Source organism: Canis lupus, chromosome 27, assembly GCF_003254725.2.
Source record: "Canis lupus dingo isolate Sandy chromosome 27, ASM325472v2, whole genome shotgun sequence".
In the NCBI taxonomy this organism is placed as follows: Eukaryota; Metazoa; Chordata; class Mammalia; order Carnivora; family Canidae; genus Canis; species Canis lupus.
Window position 1 is genome coordinate 8,581,515 of NC_064269.1, and position 21,964 is coordinate 8,603,478.

Genomic DNA, 21,964 nt, shown 5'->3' on the forward strand with positions numbered 1-21,964 from the left:
CTGCTCTTACAGGCAAAATTAAACCCATTCCTTGGGTGTTACAGCTAAAGAAGCACAGAAAAAATCATCTTCATTCTAAATGCTGGATTTGGGAATATCAGTACTCTCTTTATTTGTAGTCAGAATGTTTCTCAGTAATGAATTTCTTCATATATTAAGATGAGTTAGAGTGGAGGTAATTTTTATTAGTCCTAACCTTTGTGATCACTGAAAAATCACAAATGAATATAGAAATATCCAAACCAAATCAAATCAGTTTATTGTCAAAATAAGACTACAAATAATGACAAAGCACTTACAGGAGAATTTTGATAAGATATGGTCCTATGCACATCCTACCAGACCGTTCTCCTCACTCCTAAGCACCCTTTCCAAAATAATCCTTTTTCTTAACCACACATAATAGTCACACAAATGTGTGTCCAAGAATATCCTAAGTTAGAAAACTTATTCTAAAGAACTCTAAATCTATCAAATATGTTCATCTGTCTTCAGTGCAGCCTGTTTCTGTCAAGAGGATATCTACTTATCCCCACTAGACCTTACTCATATGGTTTTAGAAAAACAGAATGGAAAATATTGCTAAATTATTTGAGCAAATAAACAGAAGTGCTAAGTTCCAAGCTTAGGGAAAGAAGTGAACTCAGAGAGGAAGTTATAAAAAGTTCCTTCCAGCACAGAGAGAGAAGATAAACTGAATTTACATATAAAATGAATCTACATATAATCTAAAATTTTGCACAACTGTAAACTAACGATGGACCTACACTCAAAAAAATAAAATGAAGTACCACAAGTCAGTTTATTAAACTTGCCAGCACCTGGAATTCTCTAGTACTCTATCTTCAGTAAATTGACAGTTCAATGAAAACTGTTACATTATTTACAATAAATAACCAACACATGGAAACCACTTATATGTCCATCAATGGATGAATGGACAAAACAAATGTGGTATACACATACAAAATAGAATATTGCCTCAGCCTTAAAAAAAAAAAAAAAAAAAAAGGAATCTTGCCATTTGTGACAGCATGGATGGACCTTGAGAGCATTATGCTAAATGAAACGTCAGACAGAAAAGGATAAATACCACATGATCTCACTCATATGTGTAATCTAAAAAAAAAAAATCAAAAAACAAAAACACCCTGAGCTCATAGATATACAAAAAAGACTGATGCTTGCCTGAGGCAGGAGGGTGGGGAGTAGACGAAATGAGTGAAGGAAGTCAAAAGGTACAAATTTCCAATTACAAAGTAAATAAGTCATGGGGATATAATGTACGGTATAGTGACTATAGTTAATACTGTATCGTATATGTGAGAGAATACGATCCACTAGGAGATGGATCCTGAAAGTTCGAATCAGAAGAAAAAATTAACTATGTATGGTAACAGATGACATCTGGACTTATTGTGGTGATCATTTTATAATACATACAAATATCAAATCATTGTACTGTACACCTCAAACTAATATGAAAAAAGAGCAATTCATATTTATCTGAAAACTCGATTAATACCCCATTTTCTGATCAAACCAGACAAGTGTGTTGGTATTCCTGTCACTATCTGCCCCATCTCAAATCTATCCTACACACCAATGTAAGATTAATGTTCCCCAAATATTTTCATCAAGAAACTGTTCTGCTAAAAAACAACAATAAAAATCTCACATCCTCACTATATGCAAAATGATAAAGGTCAAACATCTTGATCTGATTTTCAAAGTCCTCCATGATATACTACCAAATGTTGGTCTCTATCTTACCTTAACCCCAATCACATGCACAAACCCTCTAAGGCAATGGGATTCATGAATATAACCAAAATACATTGTGCATACCCTCATTTCCTCATACTTAAAAAAATCTATCCTCCTTTATTTCCCCATTTGAATCCAACTGGTCTTTCGATGCCAAGCTTGAGACCTCTTCCATAAACTCCTCCCTACCCTTAAACCAAAGTGATTTCTTTCTTTCCTTATTTCCAAGGACCCTTTCTCCAGCATTCATTCATTGATTCCATTAGCCACACATTAACTCCTATGCACTAATAATCACTGTGTTATGATAATGTGACTACAAAGATACATAAAACTAAATCCCAGAAAAAAAAACAAAAAAAACAAAAAAAACAAAAAAAAAAACAAAAAAAAACTAAGTCCCGGGCAGCCCAAGTGGCTCAGCGATTTAGGGCTGCCTTCGGCCCAGGGCATGATCCTGGAGACCCGGGATCGTGTCCCCACGTCGGGCTCCTTGCATGGAGCCTGCTTCTCCCTCTGCCTGTGTCTCTGCCTCCCTCTCTCTCTCTCTCTCTCTCTCTTTCTCTGTGTCTCTCATGAATAAATAAATAAAGTCTTTAAGAAAAAAAAGTTCATTTCTCTGATGAGCATTAAAAAAAAAAAAAAAACTAAATCTCTACTTCCTTCGGCTTAAAGTGCAATATGGGAGACAGACCTGAAAGAAATATATTATAGCAACATCTATAATAGAGGTATACATGGGAGGAAAAGTGGGATCATAAGGATCACTTCAAGCTGTTTGGTAAGATAAGAAAAAGCTTTTCAGAGAAGGTGACATTTACGTTGTTTCAAAGATGGGTAGGAGTATGTCAGGCAAAAAAGAAGGGAAAGGAATTCCAGGCAGAGAAAACAGCACATGCAAAGGCAGAGAGGCGAGAAAAACTTGGCATGTTTAGACCACTATAAATAGATGAGCATGGCTGGAGTTCAGAGCACATTAACTAAGTCTACCAACACTTATTGGCTTCCCATTCACCAAGCCTTAAAACAAATGAAAAAGTGCGGTATCTCTTAAAAAAAAAAGTGCAAGAATATAGCGCCCAATTGTTGGCACAATTAATTTAAACAAAACAAGCAGTACTGAACACTTATTATGAACTATGTACCTACGACAGAGAAATAAAGAGCTAACATTTTAGCAAAAGAGACAGTCAGCTTTCAGTAGATAGGTTTTAAGGTTTAATCCTTATAACAAAAGACTAGGAGAAAACACACTACAATTATTAATTGTGCTCAATACTTTCTCCCTCTTTGTATTTCCTAGATTGTGTACAATGAGCAAGTGTTACTCTACTTTGATAATTATGGAAAATAGTTTATAACTGAAATAGTACAAAAATTGACACCCGATGGGTTCTCCGTAAGTCTCTCGAGTAGGTGTCTGCTAATTAAAGTCTCAAAAGTTTCAGATTCAGAACTTTAGATATACAAAATATGGCTACTTATCAACACCTCAAGAACTATGAATCTTGTTGGTACAAACCAAAGTCATATCTCATCTGGATTATTCAATCAGCTCCCTAACATGTCTCCTTGCTTCTGGCCCTGACCCCCCCTTCATCTATATATAACAAACACCCAGAGAGATCCAGACAATGGCACATCATCCTTAAAATCCTCCAATGGCTTCAGTATAAGGGAAAGACCTTACAAAGGCCCTACAAGATAAGCTACTAGCTCATTCTCCCTCCCTCCCTCCCCACCGCCCAAAATTGCCTCTCTACTGTTTCTTGAACACACCAGGCATACTCCATTTCTGTCTGTTCACTCTTATCCCAGATATCCACTGCTGTCTGCTCCCCTCATCTCCCTTGAGTCTTTATTCAAATGTCTCCCTCTATTATAAAGGCACTCTATCTAAAGAAGTTGCACTCTCTCCATGCAAAAGCTACCTCCTTCATTTGCTTTATTTTTCTCCCTGTGCTTTTCTAATACACTGTGTACTATCAGTCTCCTTTCCTGAGCTTCAAAGGGGAAATATTTTCCTCTGTTTTCATTACTGATTTATGTCCAGTGCATAGAATGGTGTCTGGCAAATGAAAGATGATCGTTATTCACTGATTTGAATAAAGGGCAGTACTCTGCCTCGTGGTTACAAGCTTGGTCTCTAGGGGCGTTAAGACTGTTATCAAATTCCAGCTCCACCACTTGGCAGTTGTGTGACCTTGTGAAAGCTACTTACCCTCTCTCAATCTTAGTCTCCTCATCTATAAAATGATGATGATGGTATCAATCTTAGAGGATGGTTTTGAGGATTAGAATAATGCAGGATGAGCACAGTGTCTTGCAAACAGTAAATGTTCAATAAATGTTAGCTATTACTATGATGATAATGAACATTCCTGACTCTCAAAATCTTTCCACTGAGTTATGACATCATTTCCAACACCCATTTTTTTCAGAAATAGTAGTTACTTGGCAAAATCCTTGGCTCCTCATCTGCCAGTTCGAAACAAAATCTATTATTACGCTGGGTCAACTCTTACACAAGATTCTATTCTGTTGTAGTTTACAAAGAGATGGGGAAATGTTAGCGTCTATCTTACCTAAAAATAAATAAATAAACAAATAAATAAATGCATGCTATATAAAACAGCACAAAGTGCCACATTTATCACAATGTTAATCTTCTACTCTACAACTAGAACTGGCTCTTGGTCCTTGTTTCATAAAACCACACAAGAAAAGGTTAGGCTTAGGACCTGATCAATGGAATGCTACACTTCTAATTCTGTATTTTAGAATTGTTCAATTCTTTCAGAATTCTCAAATTAGATTTTCCATTTGCTGAAAGGCCTATGATGCCTATCTGGGTTCATAAGGATCTCCCCAATGGCAGAGGATCTAATTCGGTTCAACTGTAATGTGTCAAATATTGAATTAGGGGCTTTAAGAGGTACATAAAAGTAAAAAATAAATACATAAAAATTTTAAAAATCCTTGACCCCAAGACTTTGGCAGTAAAATAAGAGAAATGAATTATAATTTGCAAAGCTAAACTCCAATCCTGATACTACTACTTTTTAGCAATGGTAAAGGCTTTTTTCCTCATCTAAAGGATAATACCTAACTTGTAGAGTTATGAAAATCCAGTAAGATGAATAATTATAGATAAAAACTATAAATTGCACTGCAGCACACAAGTTCTGTTGAAAAAAGATACGTTAAAGAATTTTTTTAAAAAATAAAGGCCACAATCCCACAGTTACAACCATTTTCATACTTTGCTTATTTCCTTCAAGTCCTTGTCTTCATACACTTTTTTATCAAGTTGTAATCATGTGCACTCGGAGAAAGACAACATAGCATACCTTTTCTAAAGTCAAATGGCCCAGGTTCAAAGACCAGCTCCTGAACTTACTGTATGGCCTTAGGCAAGATTCTTAGACCTCTCTGTCCTATTTCCTTTTCTACAACATTGGCATATTAATAACAGTGCCTACATCATAGGTAAATACAAAGAAAAAATGAGTTACAGTAAACCATTTTAGTACAGTGTCTGGCATATGATAAATTCAATACACAGCTAAAAAGCAAAACTCAAATATAAGCTTGGTATTCTGCTTTATAAAAAACTTAAGATGATGTCATAAAACCAAAAGTATACTATTATTATCTAAAGTACCATAAGAAAGATTCTTTTAAAAGGACTCTAGGATACTTTACATTGACTATTTCTGAAGTAAAATTCCTTGCCATCCCTTTGTCTAGATATTTAATAATGTATAATAGAATCCATCTATTGCTTCATACTTCCAGTAGAGGTCTCCATCTAAAAAATAATGTACCAGACTGAAAACTTTAAATTAGTATTCCTGGCTATTAAAAAAAAAAAATTATCAAATATGTAAGTTTAAGTGTTTCCAAGCAAAACATTTAAAAACAAGGAATATCACCCAAGTAAAAAGTGACTTTTTTTCCCCCCCAGTGATTGTTATACGTTTTGCTATGGGCTTTCCAATAATACTTACCTGTCTTATAAACATAATCTTTTGCACAAGAAGGGGAAAGAGATAAGAGATAAGACTGTTGAAACAAATGACAAATCAGATACATAATTATCACTGCTACTGGCCAACAATTTAAAACCTATGCCTCATATATGGTATAAGTCAGTAGAATCATCTTAACATAAAAATAAAGGTCACATTTTATAGTGGCAAAGAAATCTCTTGATAATCTACATTTCCTCCTTTTAAGTCAGAATAGAGTAGCTAGAGTAATAAAGGCAGCTCTGGCTTCTACTTTCCCCTTCCATTATTCAGTAATAGTGATTGTAGGCAAGTTAATTATCCTTATGTAGGCCTAACAGAAAAAATATCCTTATTTCTAGCTTACGAAAAAGCATGGGGTTAGACCACTTTCTTAAAATCCCTCTAAGTTCTAAGAATAAAGATGCTATGAATTGATAGATTAGGTAGCCATATCCAAGTCTTTCTAACTATATACTTCTTGTTCCTATCTTTAGGAACCTAAAGCTATACTACTAGGCCTCTAAATGTAACATCTGCAAATAGTATCTAATGTCTACCTCAGCTTCACCCCTTAAATGTATAAGATTTGGTAATATCTATAAGAGTTGGTATGTCCAAGTACTGACCAAGAAATACCAAGCTGTTTGCTTAAAGCTAATAAACAGTATTGCATGCACTTGTGCACACACATACAGGCCAACTCTTATAGAGTTGGCCCACACACACACCCATTTAAGTTAATTCTCATAGTTTATAAAAAAGGAAGGATGTTCCAAGCAACTCTCAAAATTAATAAGACTTTAATATCCAAATTATAACTAAATCTGAGGATCAGATACGCAATATAAAAACATAACATTTAACTTTGTGGTAATGGATTTGAATGGATTCACTGAAACAAGCATGTAAGATTTCTGATTATAACTAAAATATGAATTTGCTTTTCATCTCTACAGGGTGGATAACCTATAAAGAAAACTTTTAGACAAAAACAATGACTTCTCATCTTGAGAATATAAAAATTAAACAATGATTGAATCATAGTTTACACTAGTTTTAACAACATAAAATCAGCAATGAATTAAATTATCTTGTTTTCACATAGCAGGTGATGCAACGGCCAGGCCAGCAAAGAATAAAATAGTAACGACTTTTTAATGGATAGATAAAACAGGAAAGGTAACCTTCCTCTGAGGTTATCATTTAGCACTGTAGCTAATTTTTATTTATATGTTAAATTCCTAGAATATGAGAAATATTCACATTCAAATAAATATAAGCTGTGAAATGGGACTTAAAATCTTTAATATTCAGTTTTAGCTCTTCTCTTGAATACAGTTAATAAAGAAATAATTACAGATTAAAAAAAGCCAAATTCTAGTAGATAATACATATGAAGGTTATCTCTAAATCTGACTTCTAAGTCTCACAGTATTGTTCATCCAATAAACAGATACAGAAATACTATGTTAGTACAACATACAGAGTTAAGACTATATCAAGAACACATAGCAGAGGGTGCCTGGGTGGCTTAGTCATTGAGCATAGGTCATTGGTTTCAGCTCAGGTCATGATCTCAGGGCTGTGAGATCAAGCCACAGGTTGGGCTCTGTACTCAGTGCAGACAGAGTCTGCTTGAGATTCTCTCCCTTTCCCTTTCCCTCCTCCTCTGCCCCTTTCCATGCTCAAATGCATGCTCTCTCTCTAAAATAAATAAATAAAACTCTTAAAACAAAACACATAGGAGGCAATATCTTAGTCAATAAGGAAATGCTAGAAATACCAAATTAAGGTCAGCATCAAGGCAAAGACATCACCTTTTCAACTATTGAATAGTGGCCAATACAACTGGACAAAAGAAAATAATTAAGGACATAAAATAATTAAAGGCATAAAATTTAGGAAAGAAGTAAAACCATCTCTATTTGCAGAGTACATGTTAGCACACTTAAAAATTCTTAAAAATCGATGATAAAACTAATATAAACAGTAAAACAATTAGGCACCTGGGTAGTTCAGTTGGTTAAGCAGCAGACTCTTGATCTCAGCTCAGGTCAGAATCTCAGTGTTGTGAGATCAGCCCCCCGAGTGGGCATGGAGCTTGCTTAGAATTCTCCCTTCCCTTCTGCTCCTTACCAACTTTCCCTCCCCCTCTCTCAAAACAAACAACCCCCCCCCCAACAAACCCAGTGAAAAAACAATTCAGAAGGGCAGATTATAATATAAAAACTTTCATCTAAATAAATAATAAGATTAAAATGAAAGAAAAACCACATTTGTAGTAGGAACAAAAATTATATCTAAGATTAAACTTTAAAAATGTCTAAAACCTATAAAAGGAAAATTTTAGACTCTTGCATAACACAAAAAGATCTGAATGGGAGGACTTCTGTGGTTCTTGGATAATTCAACTCAATATCATCATCTCAGTTGTCTATAATAATTTATAAATTTACTGCAATCTCCATTCAAAAAAAACCCCAACAAGTTCCTTTTTTCTGGAACTAGAACAAATTGATATTAAAGTTCATATGGAGGGGATCGCTGGGTGGCTCAGCGGTTTAGCACCTGCCTTTGGCCCAGGGCGCGATCCTGGAGTCCAGGGATCGAGTCCCATGTCAGGCTCCTGGCATGGAGCCTGCTTCTCCCTCCTCCTGTGTCTCTGCCTCTCCCTCTCTCTCTCTCTCTCTCTATGTCTATCATAAATAAATAAATAAATATTTAAAAAAATAATAAATAAAGTTCATGTGGAAAAACAAACATAAAGCAGCCAAGAAAACTTCACAAAATCCCCCCACACAAAACTCTGCAATGGAAATGGCACTACCAAATATTAACACATGCTATCTGTGGGATGCCTGGGTGGCTCAGTCAGTTAAATGACAGACTCTTGGTTCAGCTGAGGTCTTGATCTTAGGATCATGAGATTGAGCTCCCAGAAAGGTTAATGTGGAGTCTGCCTGTCCCTCTCCACCCCTGTCCCTCCCACTGCTCACACGTGCACACGTGTTCGCTCGCTCCAAAATAGTAAGTAAAATCGTAAAACACGCTATGTATGCCACAGCAGTTAAAATATAGTGAGATACCATTTTTTAACCCCTCACATTGGAAAAACTTAAAAAGCATATGGCAAGGCTGTGGGAAATAGGCACTTCCATATACTGTGGTAGAAATGCTACATAGTTTCCACAAAGACACTTTGGCAATATTGAACAAAACTGCATATGCATTTATTCTCTGATTACTACATCAACACTCGCTTTGTGTAACTGACTCTGAAGATGCATCTCCAAAACTTTAAAAATAGGTTTGCATAAGGTTACTAGATTTGCAGAAGATTACTCATACGGCATTATTTCCTATTCTAAATATTGGAAACAACTTAAGTGCCACTGTATGGGGAATTGATTGGATAAACTAGGAGATATATATATATATAATGGAATACTATGCAGATGTTAAACAAAGAACAGGACTTTATGAATTTGAATTTATTTAGAGTGATATTTGAGATACATGAAATTAAAAAAGCAAAATGTATTCTTCATTTTATAACAGATATTAAGATAACCGGATACTAAGGAAATTGGTTACCAACAAAGCATGTGTGGGAAGAGGGTAGAAGTAAAAGGAAGGGAAGAGGATAACCTCCAAGTATCTTAAATTTTGATTTTAGAATTTTGTTAAGTGTCTTACATATTCATAAATAAAACTTAAAAAACAAAAGTGGGGAAATCACAAAATTGAAATACAAATGGAAAAAATGGGAATTTCACTGTATTTTTAAGTGAATAGCAGTAATGGGAAAAGAAGAATCTAACCACTGTAAATCTGTTAACAAAATACTAACATTATAGCTTCAGTCTGAACACAAAAAAAATTGCAAAGAAATCTGTACCTCTACTTAGCAGGTTTGTTGTTTGTAGTGGTACAGGTATAACAGTTCTGAAACTATACTCTGTGTATTACAGATCTGACAAGATGAGTAAATATGCTGGTGTTAGAACTACAGTTCTCAATGCAGAAGAAGGAAGATACATCCACGGTATGGAAGAAGGCAAGAAGAAATTTGTGTGGATTTGTAGCCAGAGGTATCAGTATATACAGCATTGTGATTTTTAACCTATGTATGTTTATGTTTAAAATAAACTTCCTAGCTCTTACTCTGAAAGAGCCTGGAAGAAAGACAACTCAACAACAATTAGTACACCTACCAACAAGACGTTGGTTTCTGTATACCATTCCACACTAAAAAAAAAAGAAAAAGAAAAACCACAACCTAGGGCACTCCTTGGGAGAAATAGATGATGCGAGAGATGGGTAAGCAAAACACAAGTTGACCCTGGAAGGTCTTGTCAGAAAACACAGAAGAGCTTAAATATGAGGACATGTTAAAGACATAGGAGCCAGCTTGAAAGGGCTCCTACTGGCCAAATTTAAGCAGCAATAATTGATACTAATCCACTGTATAAAATAAAGATAGAATAAATAATAAGAACGAAAATATTTTCCTTATCATAGATTGCTAACTAAGAAATGCAGAAGGAATGATAAAGTTAGAAAACAAGCGCTGCATGTCATTATAATTAACTGATTCAGGCAAGAATCATCAATGAATGTTAAAATTATTGGGTAAAAGTATAATGATGAGCAAGATATTTATATGCTTTCAAAATATCCCCACAGGTTAATAATTAATTACAAAAGAGAAAATGCAAACTTTACAGCAGAGAATCCAGGAGGATACCACCTTAAACCAAAGTTAACATCAACAATAGGACAAAGTGACATTTGGCCTCCTGCCAAAAATACCTAACCTAAATCAAATCCTGAAAAACCATCAGACAAATCCAAATTTTATAGTACAGTTGGCCTGTACTGCTCAAAAAACAGTAATATCATGAAAGGCTGAAAAACTTGGAGATATAACTAAATATAATACAAGATCATGGACTTGTGGGGGTGGGTATGATTGCTAAAAAAGACATCTTTGGGACAACTGGCAAAATTTGAATAAAGTCTATATATAATACAGATAATATGATTGTATCCATGTTAAGTTTTCTCAATGTGATAATTATACTGTTGCTACATTAAGAGAATGTTTTATTCTTAATATATACTCGTATTTAGAAGTAAACAGCACTATACCTATAACAATATCAAATGATTACACAACAGTAATAATACGGTCTGTATATATACATACCATCACATATAAAGACAAAACTACAAAGCAAATGTGGCAAAATATACCAGTATAAATGAGGTGTGAACAAGAATTCACGTTATAGTAAAAAAAAAAAAAAAAAAAAAAAAAAATTTCAACAATTTCTAAAAAAGAAAACATAGCAAGGAAGGAAAATGATTAGGTTTAGTATTTCTCACAGATTATTTTTTTTTAATTTTAGTTATTTATGCATGAGAGAAGCAGAGACATAGGCAGAGGGAGAAGCAGGCGGCTTGCTACAGGGAACCCGATGCAGGACTTGATCCCAGGACGCCAGGATCACGATCTGAGCCAAAAGCAGATGCTCAACCGCTGAGCCACACAGGTGTTCCTCTCACACAGATTTTTTTTACTACCAGGCTGAACTAATGAATTGCAATGTGGAGCTACCTGGAAAAACGACTCAAATTCAGAGGTTTGACTTTTTAAAGGTATAAACTAAAGATCATACCAAACCACTTAAGCACATTTCACCTATTACTTGGGGGTACACTTGGAGGTACATACAGCCTGCTAAGGTAGGGACTTCTGTTTATGAAGTACAAAGTGGTCCTATCTGAGTTCCAGTATGGTGAAAATTCACTTAAAGTATGATCAACCTGGGCATTATTACTGATGATTTTAAATTTAGCTCCTTCTCTAAAATACCGGAAGTTAGGTATTTTCTACATAGAGCCCTAACTTATGGCCTCTTCTTTGTCCTATTTTAAAAAGTGAATGTTCCTATTCACCTCATGTATGTTTCTATTAACTTTTTATTCATTTAAAATTAGCCAATGGCCTAGGAGAGGAACAAAATAAAATTTCATCTGAAAACACTTCACCACGAAAGATACGTTAGAATTACAGAATAAAAATAATCTTTGTGCACAGAGCAGTTGACCCCTGAACACTGTAAGTAAGAAATTAACCAAGAACAACAGTAAGAACTAAGAAAGGCTAGAATCAGATACCTGCCATATTTCATAATAAGACGTATACTCAAACAATAGATTCTTATACAACTTTATTTAAATCCTGCTCCATAAGAAAGCAACATTTTATTTTGGCCCCACTAAATGGTAAGGAAAAAAATCATCTACTGATAGAAACCAAAGATGAACATACCAAGAACGTGGAATATCCCTGAAGATATGTTAAAACTGTGGATAATGATGGGTGATAAATAAGATGATGCTTTGCTAAAGCAAGGGAATCTCTAGGGAAGGAAACAGAAAGGCAAAGGGGGGAAAAGTGTGCTCTGAAAATATATTTTAAAAAATGTTTTCTAACTGGCCATTATGGTTGACACTTGAGACTGAAAGTTGGATATAACCTACAGCCTTTTTCATTTTTTTTTTTTTTAAGAAGTAGCCCATATGCTCCAAAAGAGTTTGAATGGTGTAAAGAATTTTTTTTCTAAGTGCTATTTTTTCTAAGATTAAATAACAGCAATTACTTCTGAAATTTGAAATGATAAAAATAAAATCTCACATATGAAAATGGTTTGTAAAATGAAAACAGTACATTAAAAAACAAGTTACTGTTGATGTTGTTATTTGTATAGGAACTTATGCCATATAAGTTTACTCCCCTCAGCAGTACTGGGACCAATCGATAAAATCCTCACAAAGTGGAAAAGCATTCAATAAATTCAATAAAACAAATGGCATCTCATTTGGGATGAATATCACAAAGTCCTGCACAGGGGAAAAAACAACAACAACAACAACAACAACAAACCACCTAGATACTGAGGAAAACGTAATTACTTTTTAAAATCCAAATTACACAAAATACAGTTAGGATAAGTTTGAATTGGTTAATTCATGTGCCCTTTTATTCCCCTTAACTGAAGTGGAGCCCTTGTTAGCTTCTCTGGAGTCCAGAGACAAAGTATAGGGTGTGGTCCAAGCTCTGCTTAGAGATGACAGGTGCAGCTTAAGCAGGTGCCCCAGACCAGATGTCACCCAGAGGTTTTGTTCTGGATGTAACCCTGGCCAATATATTGATGCCAAGTTAAACTGGTTATCTCAGCAACTAAGTTAGTTTCATTACAGTACTTAGATCAGCTGTTCTCAAACTTCAGCACACTCTAAGAGTCACCCATGGCACACTTTTTAAAAATACAGACTATTACTATTTAAAACCACTGATCAATCTTAGCACCACTAAAATGGGACAACATAAACATTGTATGTCTCATGATTTGATGAAAAGCACAGCACTACATATAAAGTATGCCTAAAATACTGAAGTTGAATGTTACCAAGCTTTAAATCTAACTATCAATTTTCAGGAAATAAATACAGGGGATAGTGGAACAAGTTAACTGACACTAGAAGGAAGCAACGAACCAAATCCAGAATTTGGTGCAGCCTGAAGAACAAATGACCCCATTTACTTCAACAAATCAATGGCATAATAGGAAAAGAAAAAGGGAACTGTTAAGAGACTACTGAGATAAAGCAGCCAAAACAACAGATTCAGCCGCACCGCAAAATCTCTTGCAATAAGATGGGGTGGACCCTGTAAACGCTGACTTAGATACTAATAATTTATGGATCTATCATTTTGGGGCAACAATTCAGAATGTTGACAGCTACTGCTAGAGATCACCAAAAGACTGCAGTACCAGCAACAGGTTATTACAATATACTTAGTTAACAGAGTATTTACCTTGTAGAAATGAATTAATTTCCATCTCACAACATAATGAATATACAAAAGACATTTCTTTATATTTAGAAACAGAAAAATACATGTTAGACCCTGATGTTAGTAACAAAATTCTTGGAAAGCTTAGTGAAATTCACAGATAATCTGAACAGTACTGAGAGTGACATTTGCTCTAAACCATTTTTTTAATTCTAGGTCCCCCAGAAGGATAGGTAACCAAAAACAATTATCAATTGGCATATATGCATTTTTGCGCACTTCTGAATAAACAGAATCAATCTGCCTATTTTCTTTAGTTCTATTATGGATAAACTGTACTAACCATATTATTTAAATTTATTTCAAATTCACAATGCTTTTGCTTTTCATAAAAATTATGCTTTTAACTTCAAGCCATAAAATATTTGAAGATAATCTTTAATGCTAACATCTCCATTTTTAACTCCAGTAAGTTTGGTCCTTAAAACAATATTTACTTCTAAACAGCTTTTCCTAACGTCAAAATTGATGATACGACTTATCAATTTTTAAAGTCATAGAATTGAAGCAAATATAAATTTTTAACAGGACTATCACTATATTTTAACAAAAGTAGTATTATTCCATAAAATAATGTGATCAATAATTCTGCTATAATTCTTTAAAGAACCTTGCATAAACAGAAATTGTTTTAAAAATTTAAATATAAATACCCTCTTTAAAAAAAGCCTTCAGTTAGAACAACGGACAACAGCAGAAATAAAGGGCAATTACTTGCTTTTTTTTTGGGGGGGGGGTGTTGCTGATTCAAACAAGAATCTTAAGCTAAAACAAGACTAAGTGGTCAAATAAAATCAATCATTAATTCCTTTGTCATAAAGAATATCAAGCTACTATAGGAACACTGCCTAAGACTTAAAAATCTTTATCATGGACTTTTTTTTTTTTTTTTTTTGGTCTTCTGTCCTTCATCACGTTGTAGTTTAAATAATAGAAAAAAAATATTGTTATGTATCTACAAGGACAGCTTTCTCCATTCCAGACTAAGGCCACTGCTTATCTTACAGGTTCAATTTTTCTTCTTCCATCTGGACTGCAATATTTCTTTACCTTTCTTTTACTAGCAATGAACACAAGATAATTTTAATGTCCTTTTATTTCAAACAAATATTTAACAAGTATTACCAAGTAATTTTGCACAGCCATTGATAAGGACGTGAAAATGGTAACTCCTAAATATTTACGTTTATATTTATATATATCTCTCTATAAATACACATAATTACCTCTCATTTCTCATTTCCTCATAATTTTCCACATTTAAAATTTCTCTTCCTTAAGCCTCATTTCTTCGGTCTAGATCAGAGTTTCCCAAACTATGCTCTACAGAACTTAATAAGTGTTCCTCAAACATGGGGTTTCACACCACACTACTGCGATCTGTGGTAGCATTTGAGAAACACCATTTACTATGGGTAGGCAGAAGAATGTAATAAATCGTGTTTCTCCAAGCTGTCTAGAGAATCCACATGCACATTAACAATATAAAGTCTCTGGAAGTCCTGCAATAAAGTAACCCAAGTTTAGCTTTACTGCTCAAATTCATTTGGCCCTTTTTCAAGGAAACATATTGACATTTCAAGAGAACAAGTACTTCATAAAGCACAAATTGGGAATTTCTACACTAATTGATCCTAAATACCAAAGAGTATGGTGATAACGGGTGGTGGCAGATCAAAGAAGTGGAGACAGAGAAAATCCCTCTCACTCTGCCCCATGTGTCCTCTAATTCCCAATTCAGACAAATCCTATTTTTGCCAGTAAACTTCAGTAAGATCTATACCACTCTGGAAAATGCCCAGTAAGTAGACTTTACCAAATATTAATAAAAGCTCTAAACACTTCACTTAAAAATATGTACTGAGTGAGTACCTGCTTGTAGACTAACGCGACTAAATTCCAATGAATTAAAATGTTTGTTCTTCATTCCTTTTCCAACTTCCATTATCATTCAGTTTGACAATAAAAATGATTCACAGTAGTGATATGCTTTTCTAGCAAAGTTACAGTGGATTTCCCACACGACCAACTACGAAAATACTCCACAACAGAGTACAGGTAGGATTATAAAAGAGTGCTCCTATTTAGAAACAGACATTTTTAGTTAACTGCTAAGGCAGAAAATGTGAAATGTTAAGAAACGCAAATATTTTTGGGAGTTACTACGGTTCAGTTTCTAGTTGGTATACTCGGTAAAATACGTGTATCTTCGGTGAACGAACTATTTTGGTGTTAGATTTCTTTCTACTTTGTGGCAAATTTAAGCTGTTTAAACATGATTTCTAAGACACAACATTAACCCAGCCAAGTGCTGATCAGTCTTTCAACCTTCTCTGCATTCTACTCCTCCTTTCAACATGTCTGCATGCCCTTTAAAATGTAACAGAATATCCAAAGAGATCAAAATCAAGTTTGTTCAAAATGAAAGGATACAGTTTATAAGATTAAATGTAAAATGCATATTTGAATAATTTATTTAAATACAGTTATCCTTCCAATCTCCATATTACTTTTATTTTTCTTCCTTGAATAAAGCAAGCAGTGTCTGCTTAACAATTCTATTTGGCAAGTCACAAAGTCAGCGTACTACTTTATATATCACAATTGTGAAGCATTCATTCACTGAACGTCAAGTGATTCATAGAACGTTTTCTCTTAAAAGAGGTGATCTACATGGTGTACACCAACTAGAGAACACAAGTGTATTCATTCTATTTACTGACAAATGTAAACTCTTTCTATTGGTATAATTTAAGGGAGGGCTTTATTCACCAAGGGGGAAAAAACAGAATAAATTCACAATGCAATTAAAAATTCACTCTGGTGGATACAATGCTATGATTAAGTGGCCAACTTTTCTAAAGGTAAGTACGTGTAAAAAAAAAAAAAAATCATTTAATATTATAATAATATCACTAGTACATAGTTTTGTACCACAAGTTTTTTAAGGTCCAAAATATTTCACCTCCTTACCAAAAACTCAAGTTTTATAATAGAAACATCAAGTTAACCTTGACTACTGTTGGCGTAAGCTACAGCAAAATTCTTCAACTAAGTATTTGAAATATTTACATAAATCTTCATACCAAAGCTTCAAATTTTTAACAGAAATAGAGGGGCAAATTGTCCCCCAATCTTTGCACCAAAACAGAAAATTAGAAACAAAACAAAACAAAATAAAAATTCATGGAGTAAATACAGAACACATCATGTATAGCTATACATTCCTATCAGGCATACATTTAACCATTTGTAACTTACAACCATATTTTAATTTAAAATCATTTGTGACTAACTGAATTCATAACAGACTAAGTATTACAGAACATGTGTCAGGAACACAACTTTTCTGTCCAGTTAACAAGTGCCCCTAAAGCCATTTAGATTTTTTTCTACACTTTTAATTTCTCCAACTACGAAATGTAGAAAATATTACCTTATCTTGTTATACTTAAAGGGATATTCTAGTAATAAACATTTGTGGAAGAAATGGAGATGTAGAGGCCAAGAAACGAACTAAGTGAAAACAAAATATATGGACATCACAGAGGATTAATACCCAATTTTTAAATAGAGTACTTTTTACCCGTTACTTGTAGGTACTAACGTTTAAACCATCACCTGCTGATGCCTAAACAAATAATCAATCACATTTTCAATTTCAGACTGAGGAATTTTTACACGCAATCTACAACTGAATAAATGTATGCTTGATACAATCAAGCAAAGTTTTGGCAGACCACTAAACTCAAGTCTCTACGTTCAATGACTGTCTGTGTTTGTATCCAAACGAATACAGAACTATTAGAATATATACACGGCCAGCATACTAGTTTGCTCCTCTTTATTTACATGTCTGTAATACCATGAAGATGTAATCACATCTTCATACTGGCCATACTAAGCTAACAGCCATCCATCCAATTAATAAAATTACAGAGGAATGTCAGCAAATATTAAACTTACAGAGTAAATGAGAATTGATATGTAATAGCAATCTTACAATAAGTCAAATGAAAAAGCGGTCCTTATTTAAAAAAAAAAAATTATTCTACCTGTGATTTAGAAAACACAATGCGCTATCTACTCATCAGAAACCATGATATTCAGTTTGATACATCAGAGAGGGAACTCACAAAGTCACTCAATTACTATTTCTTACTCTGAAGAGGCACTCTTAAGGTTAAGTAAGAGAATTACTGTGAAAGCTTGGCATCCTGTCTGCCAGTTAAGATTTTTCAGAGGAAGGTGTAAAACCCAGCATAATACATGTCCTCTAATTGTGCAATATTACACCACCATGGAAAAAAAAAATCTTCCAAGGTTGGTAGTACCCAATTTTTGACCAGCATATTTCTCTTGTATTTCTTTACAAGCCATGCAAATCTTCACATGGCTTTATTTTCCAAAACAAATGCTTCAACTTTTTTCCTAGTAGCCTAGCTACAACCCTACAAAAACAAACCTGGAGAGTGACATATGGAGGAAAAACAAGTTTAGCTAAGGACATAGTTCAAAAAGCAGCTTCTAATGGGAGCGTAAAGCTCAAATTGATCTGAGAACAATGTAAAGAGTTGCAAACAACCCTGAAGCTATATAGTTGAAAATAGTACTTATAAGTATAATCAGTGAATGATATCATCTCAGAAATCACAACTGGAAAAACAGTATTTATGTGACTTGTAAAAAAACAAAAAAACAAAAAAACAAAAAAAAACTAGAGTTCTAGACATTTAATTGATTATGCTAAAACCCTCTTAGTATGCGTGCAATTTCTTCAGTATAACACACATCTCCTGAATCATATGTATCTTTCAGTACCTTCCGGATATTAAATTTCAATCATCAGTCAACCCAATAAGGCATAACTTTAAACTGTGTTTAAAACAGTTTAAAATCCAAATAGTTCAAACTGGTTGCCAGAAAACCAAGACCTGTATAAATAATATTCCTCTCAATGTTATAAATGGAAATGTACAAATGAATATCACCACAAATATAAAATTCTCCACTTCTCACCACATTACCAAATCAGCAGTTTGGGGGGTGAATTTCACTTTGTTTTTTTTTTTGTTTTGTTTTGTTTTAGACCTTTATTTAAAAATGTACTCTGCCACACACTGCCATCACACACACACATCAGAACAGATAACAACTAGCCATATTTAATATTTTCGAGACTTCTGTGTAACTCAGTAACTACCCACAAAGTTCTGTGAACTCTTCAGCTTCAAGCCTGAAGTCAATCTAAGATAGCCAATAGAAAGTACACCTGGGCAATTACCGCATTTCCTACTTCAGAAAGCTGAACTTAACACAGCATATCTACATTTGGGTATTGCATTTGGAGCAATGATAAATGCCAAACTCAAACTATGTAGAAGGTACATTAACTAAAAAAAAAAAAAAAAAAAAAAAAAAGGCTATCCCTTTTTTATATCCCTTAATGGTATCATTATTAAACAGCAATAAATACGAAGAGCACCCTCTGAGTTTTAAATCACCACCACCACCTAAAGACCCTCTATGAGTAAGCAAGCATTAAAAATAAAAGATGACCTCATAATAGGTTACAATATGAAAATATTCTTAGCAGAAAAAGGAAAAAATAAAGCTTAATCAGAAAATACAATATCTAAAGCGTACCACACATCAACTAAGAAACTTACTTTGTCAAAGACTGTCAAAAAAGGAGGGAGAGAATGAAAGAAAATCCAAATCATAGTATTCCATTTCATAGTATCCTTAATCTTCCTACATATATAATAATCCTTCTGAACGTTTTTAAGTCACTCAAAAATCCCAAAGAACTTATTCTAAAAAGAATCCTGGTCACCTAAGGCACCAAACATGCTATGCTGTGTGTAAATATTCTACTGAAAAACTACTCTGTTACACGGTTCCATGCAAGAGGTATCATTTTTGTTTTGTTTGAGAATCTTAAAGTGAGGATTTTAAAAGGCAAAGGAGTTTCCGAAGCCAAGCAAAAATTTTCCCAGGGGATACAAAGTTTCATTAACTATCTTAACTCTTTTACTAAGCATCACCTCTCTGCCCCTCCGTGGATATCAACCAATCAATAACAATGTCACAAAAGAACGTTTACCAAGATGGGAGGTGGGGTGTCACCTGTAATGATCCCGTATGAAAAATGTAAACAGTCCTAAAATAGGCGAGGAAAACTTTCACCTTCCTATACAACCTCACTTTATGGATATTTGATGTTTGTCGGACTGAAAAGATGAAGACAAGTTTAGAAACTGGTGTGCAAGGTTTGTTTGGGGGGAGTGGGGGGCTTATCCCTACCACCACCACCAAAAAACAAACAAACAAACAACAACAACAACAACAACAAAAAAAACACCCACAAATCTCCCCTTGAGTCCCTCAGTTCCAAATACTGTGCAAGAGTCACTACTACTCACCGCAAGTAATACTGTTTTAAAGCAAAGGCAGCGTTAGAACAACTTCTGGGAAAGTTGAACTCTTCAACAATTTCTCCCCACTGATTCTTCTCAGAAACCTGTTAAAAACACAGCCACACTTGTCTGAGAGTGCACCGTCCAGGGAGACTGCAGCCTAACCGTGAAATAAATACCCATTCTACAGAGATCTGAGGATACACCACCTCGGGCATCAGTGGGTGTTTGGGATCGATCCGTGAGGAGAACTAAGCAAGGGAGTGTGTGTGTGGGGGGGGGGGGGGGGGGGGCTCGAATCACTGTGTTTTCACCCGAGAGCCCTGTATTTAATAGCACTTGTTTTGTTTGGGGGGGGGGGGCGGCGGCGGCGGGGGGCCCGGGAGGGGGTGTGTGGGGGAGACTGGTGGGTTTGTTTTGTTTTTGAAGCCCGGACAATAACCAATCGCAAGTCCCTCTGTCGCCCCCTTTTAAATCTCAACGCGGTCCGTTTACACTAAAAAAAAAAAAAAAAAAAGTTCAAAAGGATCAATACTGTTCCGGACAGCGACGTCGGCGGGTTCCGGGGGGGGGGCCGGGCCCGGGGCCGCTCCCGATCCCTCTCCCACATCTCTCCATCTCCATAGGCCCTTCTTTGAGGCCTACAGCTTCTGCCTAGCCTTGAAGCCTAAGATGGCTATTTGGAGACAGGTCCTGGTTTCTTTTGTTAGCCGTATAAACCGAGGGCGACGGGGCCGAGGCTGTGCCCCCGGCCGCCGGGATCATTTGGCGGCCGATTATCGATGTGAAACCTGCCCGCGCTAATTTTGAGTTGCACGAAAACTGCTCTCAGAGTCTGTGTGTCTCTGTGTCTCCGCCTGTGCTAGAGCGGCAGCCGCGGCGGAGCCGACTCGCGAGCGAGCGGGCGGGCGGGCGCGCGGGCGGGCGGGCAGGCGGGCGGGCGGGCGCGGGGCGGCGGGGCTCGGCCGGGCGGCGGGGCTCGGGCGGGCGCCCCCTGCACGCCCGCGCTCCCCGCCGCGGCGCTCGGACCCCGCCGGGCCGGCCGGCCGGGCGGGCGGCGGGCAGGGCGCGAGCCGGCGCCGGGCCGCCCGCCCGCCCGAGCCCCGCCGCCCCGCCGCGCGCACGCGAGCCACCAGGCCAAAAAAACAGCCCCGCCGCCCGGCCGCCTCCGTGCCACCGGCTGCGAGCGCCGAGAACGCCTTTTGCCCCCGCGGGCCACCGGGCCCCCCCCGCCCCGGGCCCCGAGCGCCCACTCCGGGGTCAAAGGAGACTTTTCGGAGCAGGCCAGCGAGAGGGAAATACGAATTAAAACTTCCACTCACCTTCGCGAATCCGCCTAAAGTAGTGACTCTGGTGTAGAGACCGTGAAGATCCAGCTCCTTCCCACCCACCGCAGGGATTTTTTTAAAAGGCGACCTGCGGGAGAGGAGACGAGAGAGAGAGAGAGAGAGAGAGGAGAGGAGAGCGAGAGGAGAGCGAGAGAGAGAGAGAAAGCCCCGCACTTGTCAGCCGGGACCCCGCGCCCGGCCCGGGCGGGAGAGCCCCGTTCGCCCCGGCTCGCCCCGGCGCTGCCCCCCCGGCTCTGCGCTCACCCTCTGCTGTGGTGGAACTGCCGCAGCTCGTCCAGGAAAGCGAGTCCCTTTCTCCGCTCGTCCGGAGGCGCCTTCCCCGTCGAGTTTGCCATTATTTTTGCAAAGGAGGTTTCAAAAAAAACCCGGATCGGCGTCTTAAAAGCGGCCCCCGCTCCCCGCGCGTCCTACCAGAGCCCGGAGCCCATTCCTCGGCCGGCGGCGGCGGCGGGGCTCAGTCATGGGCCGGCGGTGGCGGCGGCGGCGGCG

At 36.7% G+C, this 21,964-nt stretch overlaps 1 protein-coding gene across 2 annotated transcripts in view; it reads right to left on the reverse strand.

Moving 5' to 3' along the window:
• Positions 1-21,964, reverse strand: part of ARID2 (AT-rich interaction domain 2) — a 168,815-nt gene extending 146,851 nt beyond the window's left edge. For both annotated transcript variants that reach the window (XM_025477357.3, XM_025477356.3), the window contains exons 1-3: positions 21,719-21,964; positions 21,449-21,542; positions 20,133-20,230 (exon numbers count right to left, since the gene is read on the reverse strand). In XM_025477357.3, coding sequence (XP_025333142.1) covers positions 20,133-20,230; positions 21,449-21,542; positions 21,719-21,810 — 284 coding nt within the window. In that variant the 5' untranslated portion in view covers positions 21,811-21,964. The remainder of the gene's footprint in view (positions 1-20,132; positions 20,231-21,448; positions 21,543-21,718) is intronic.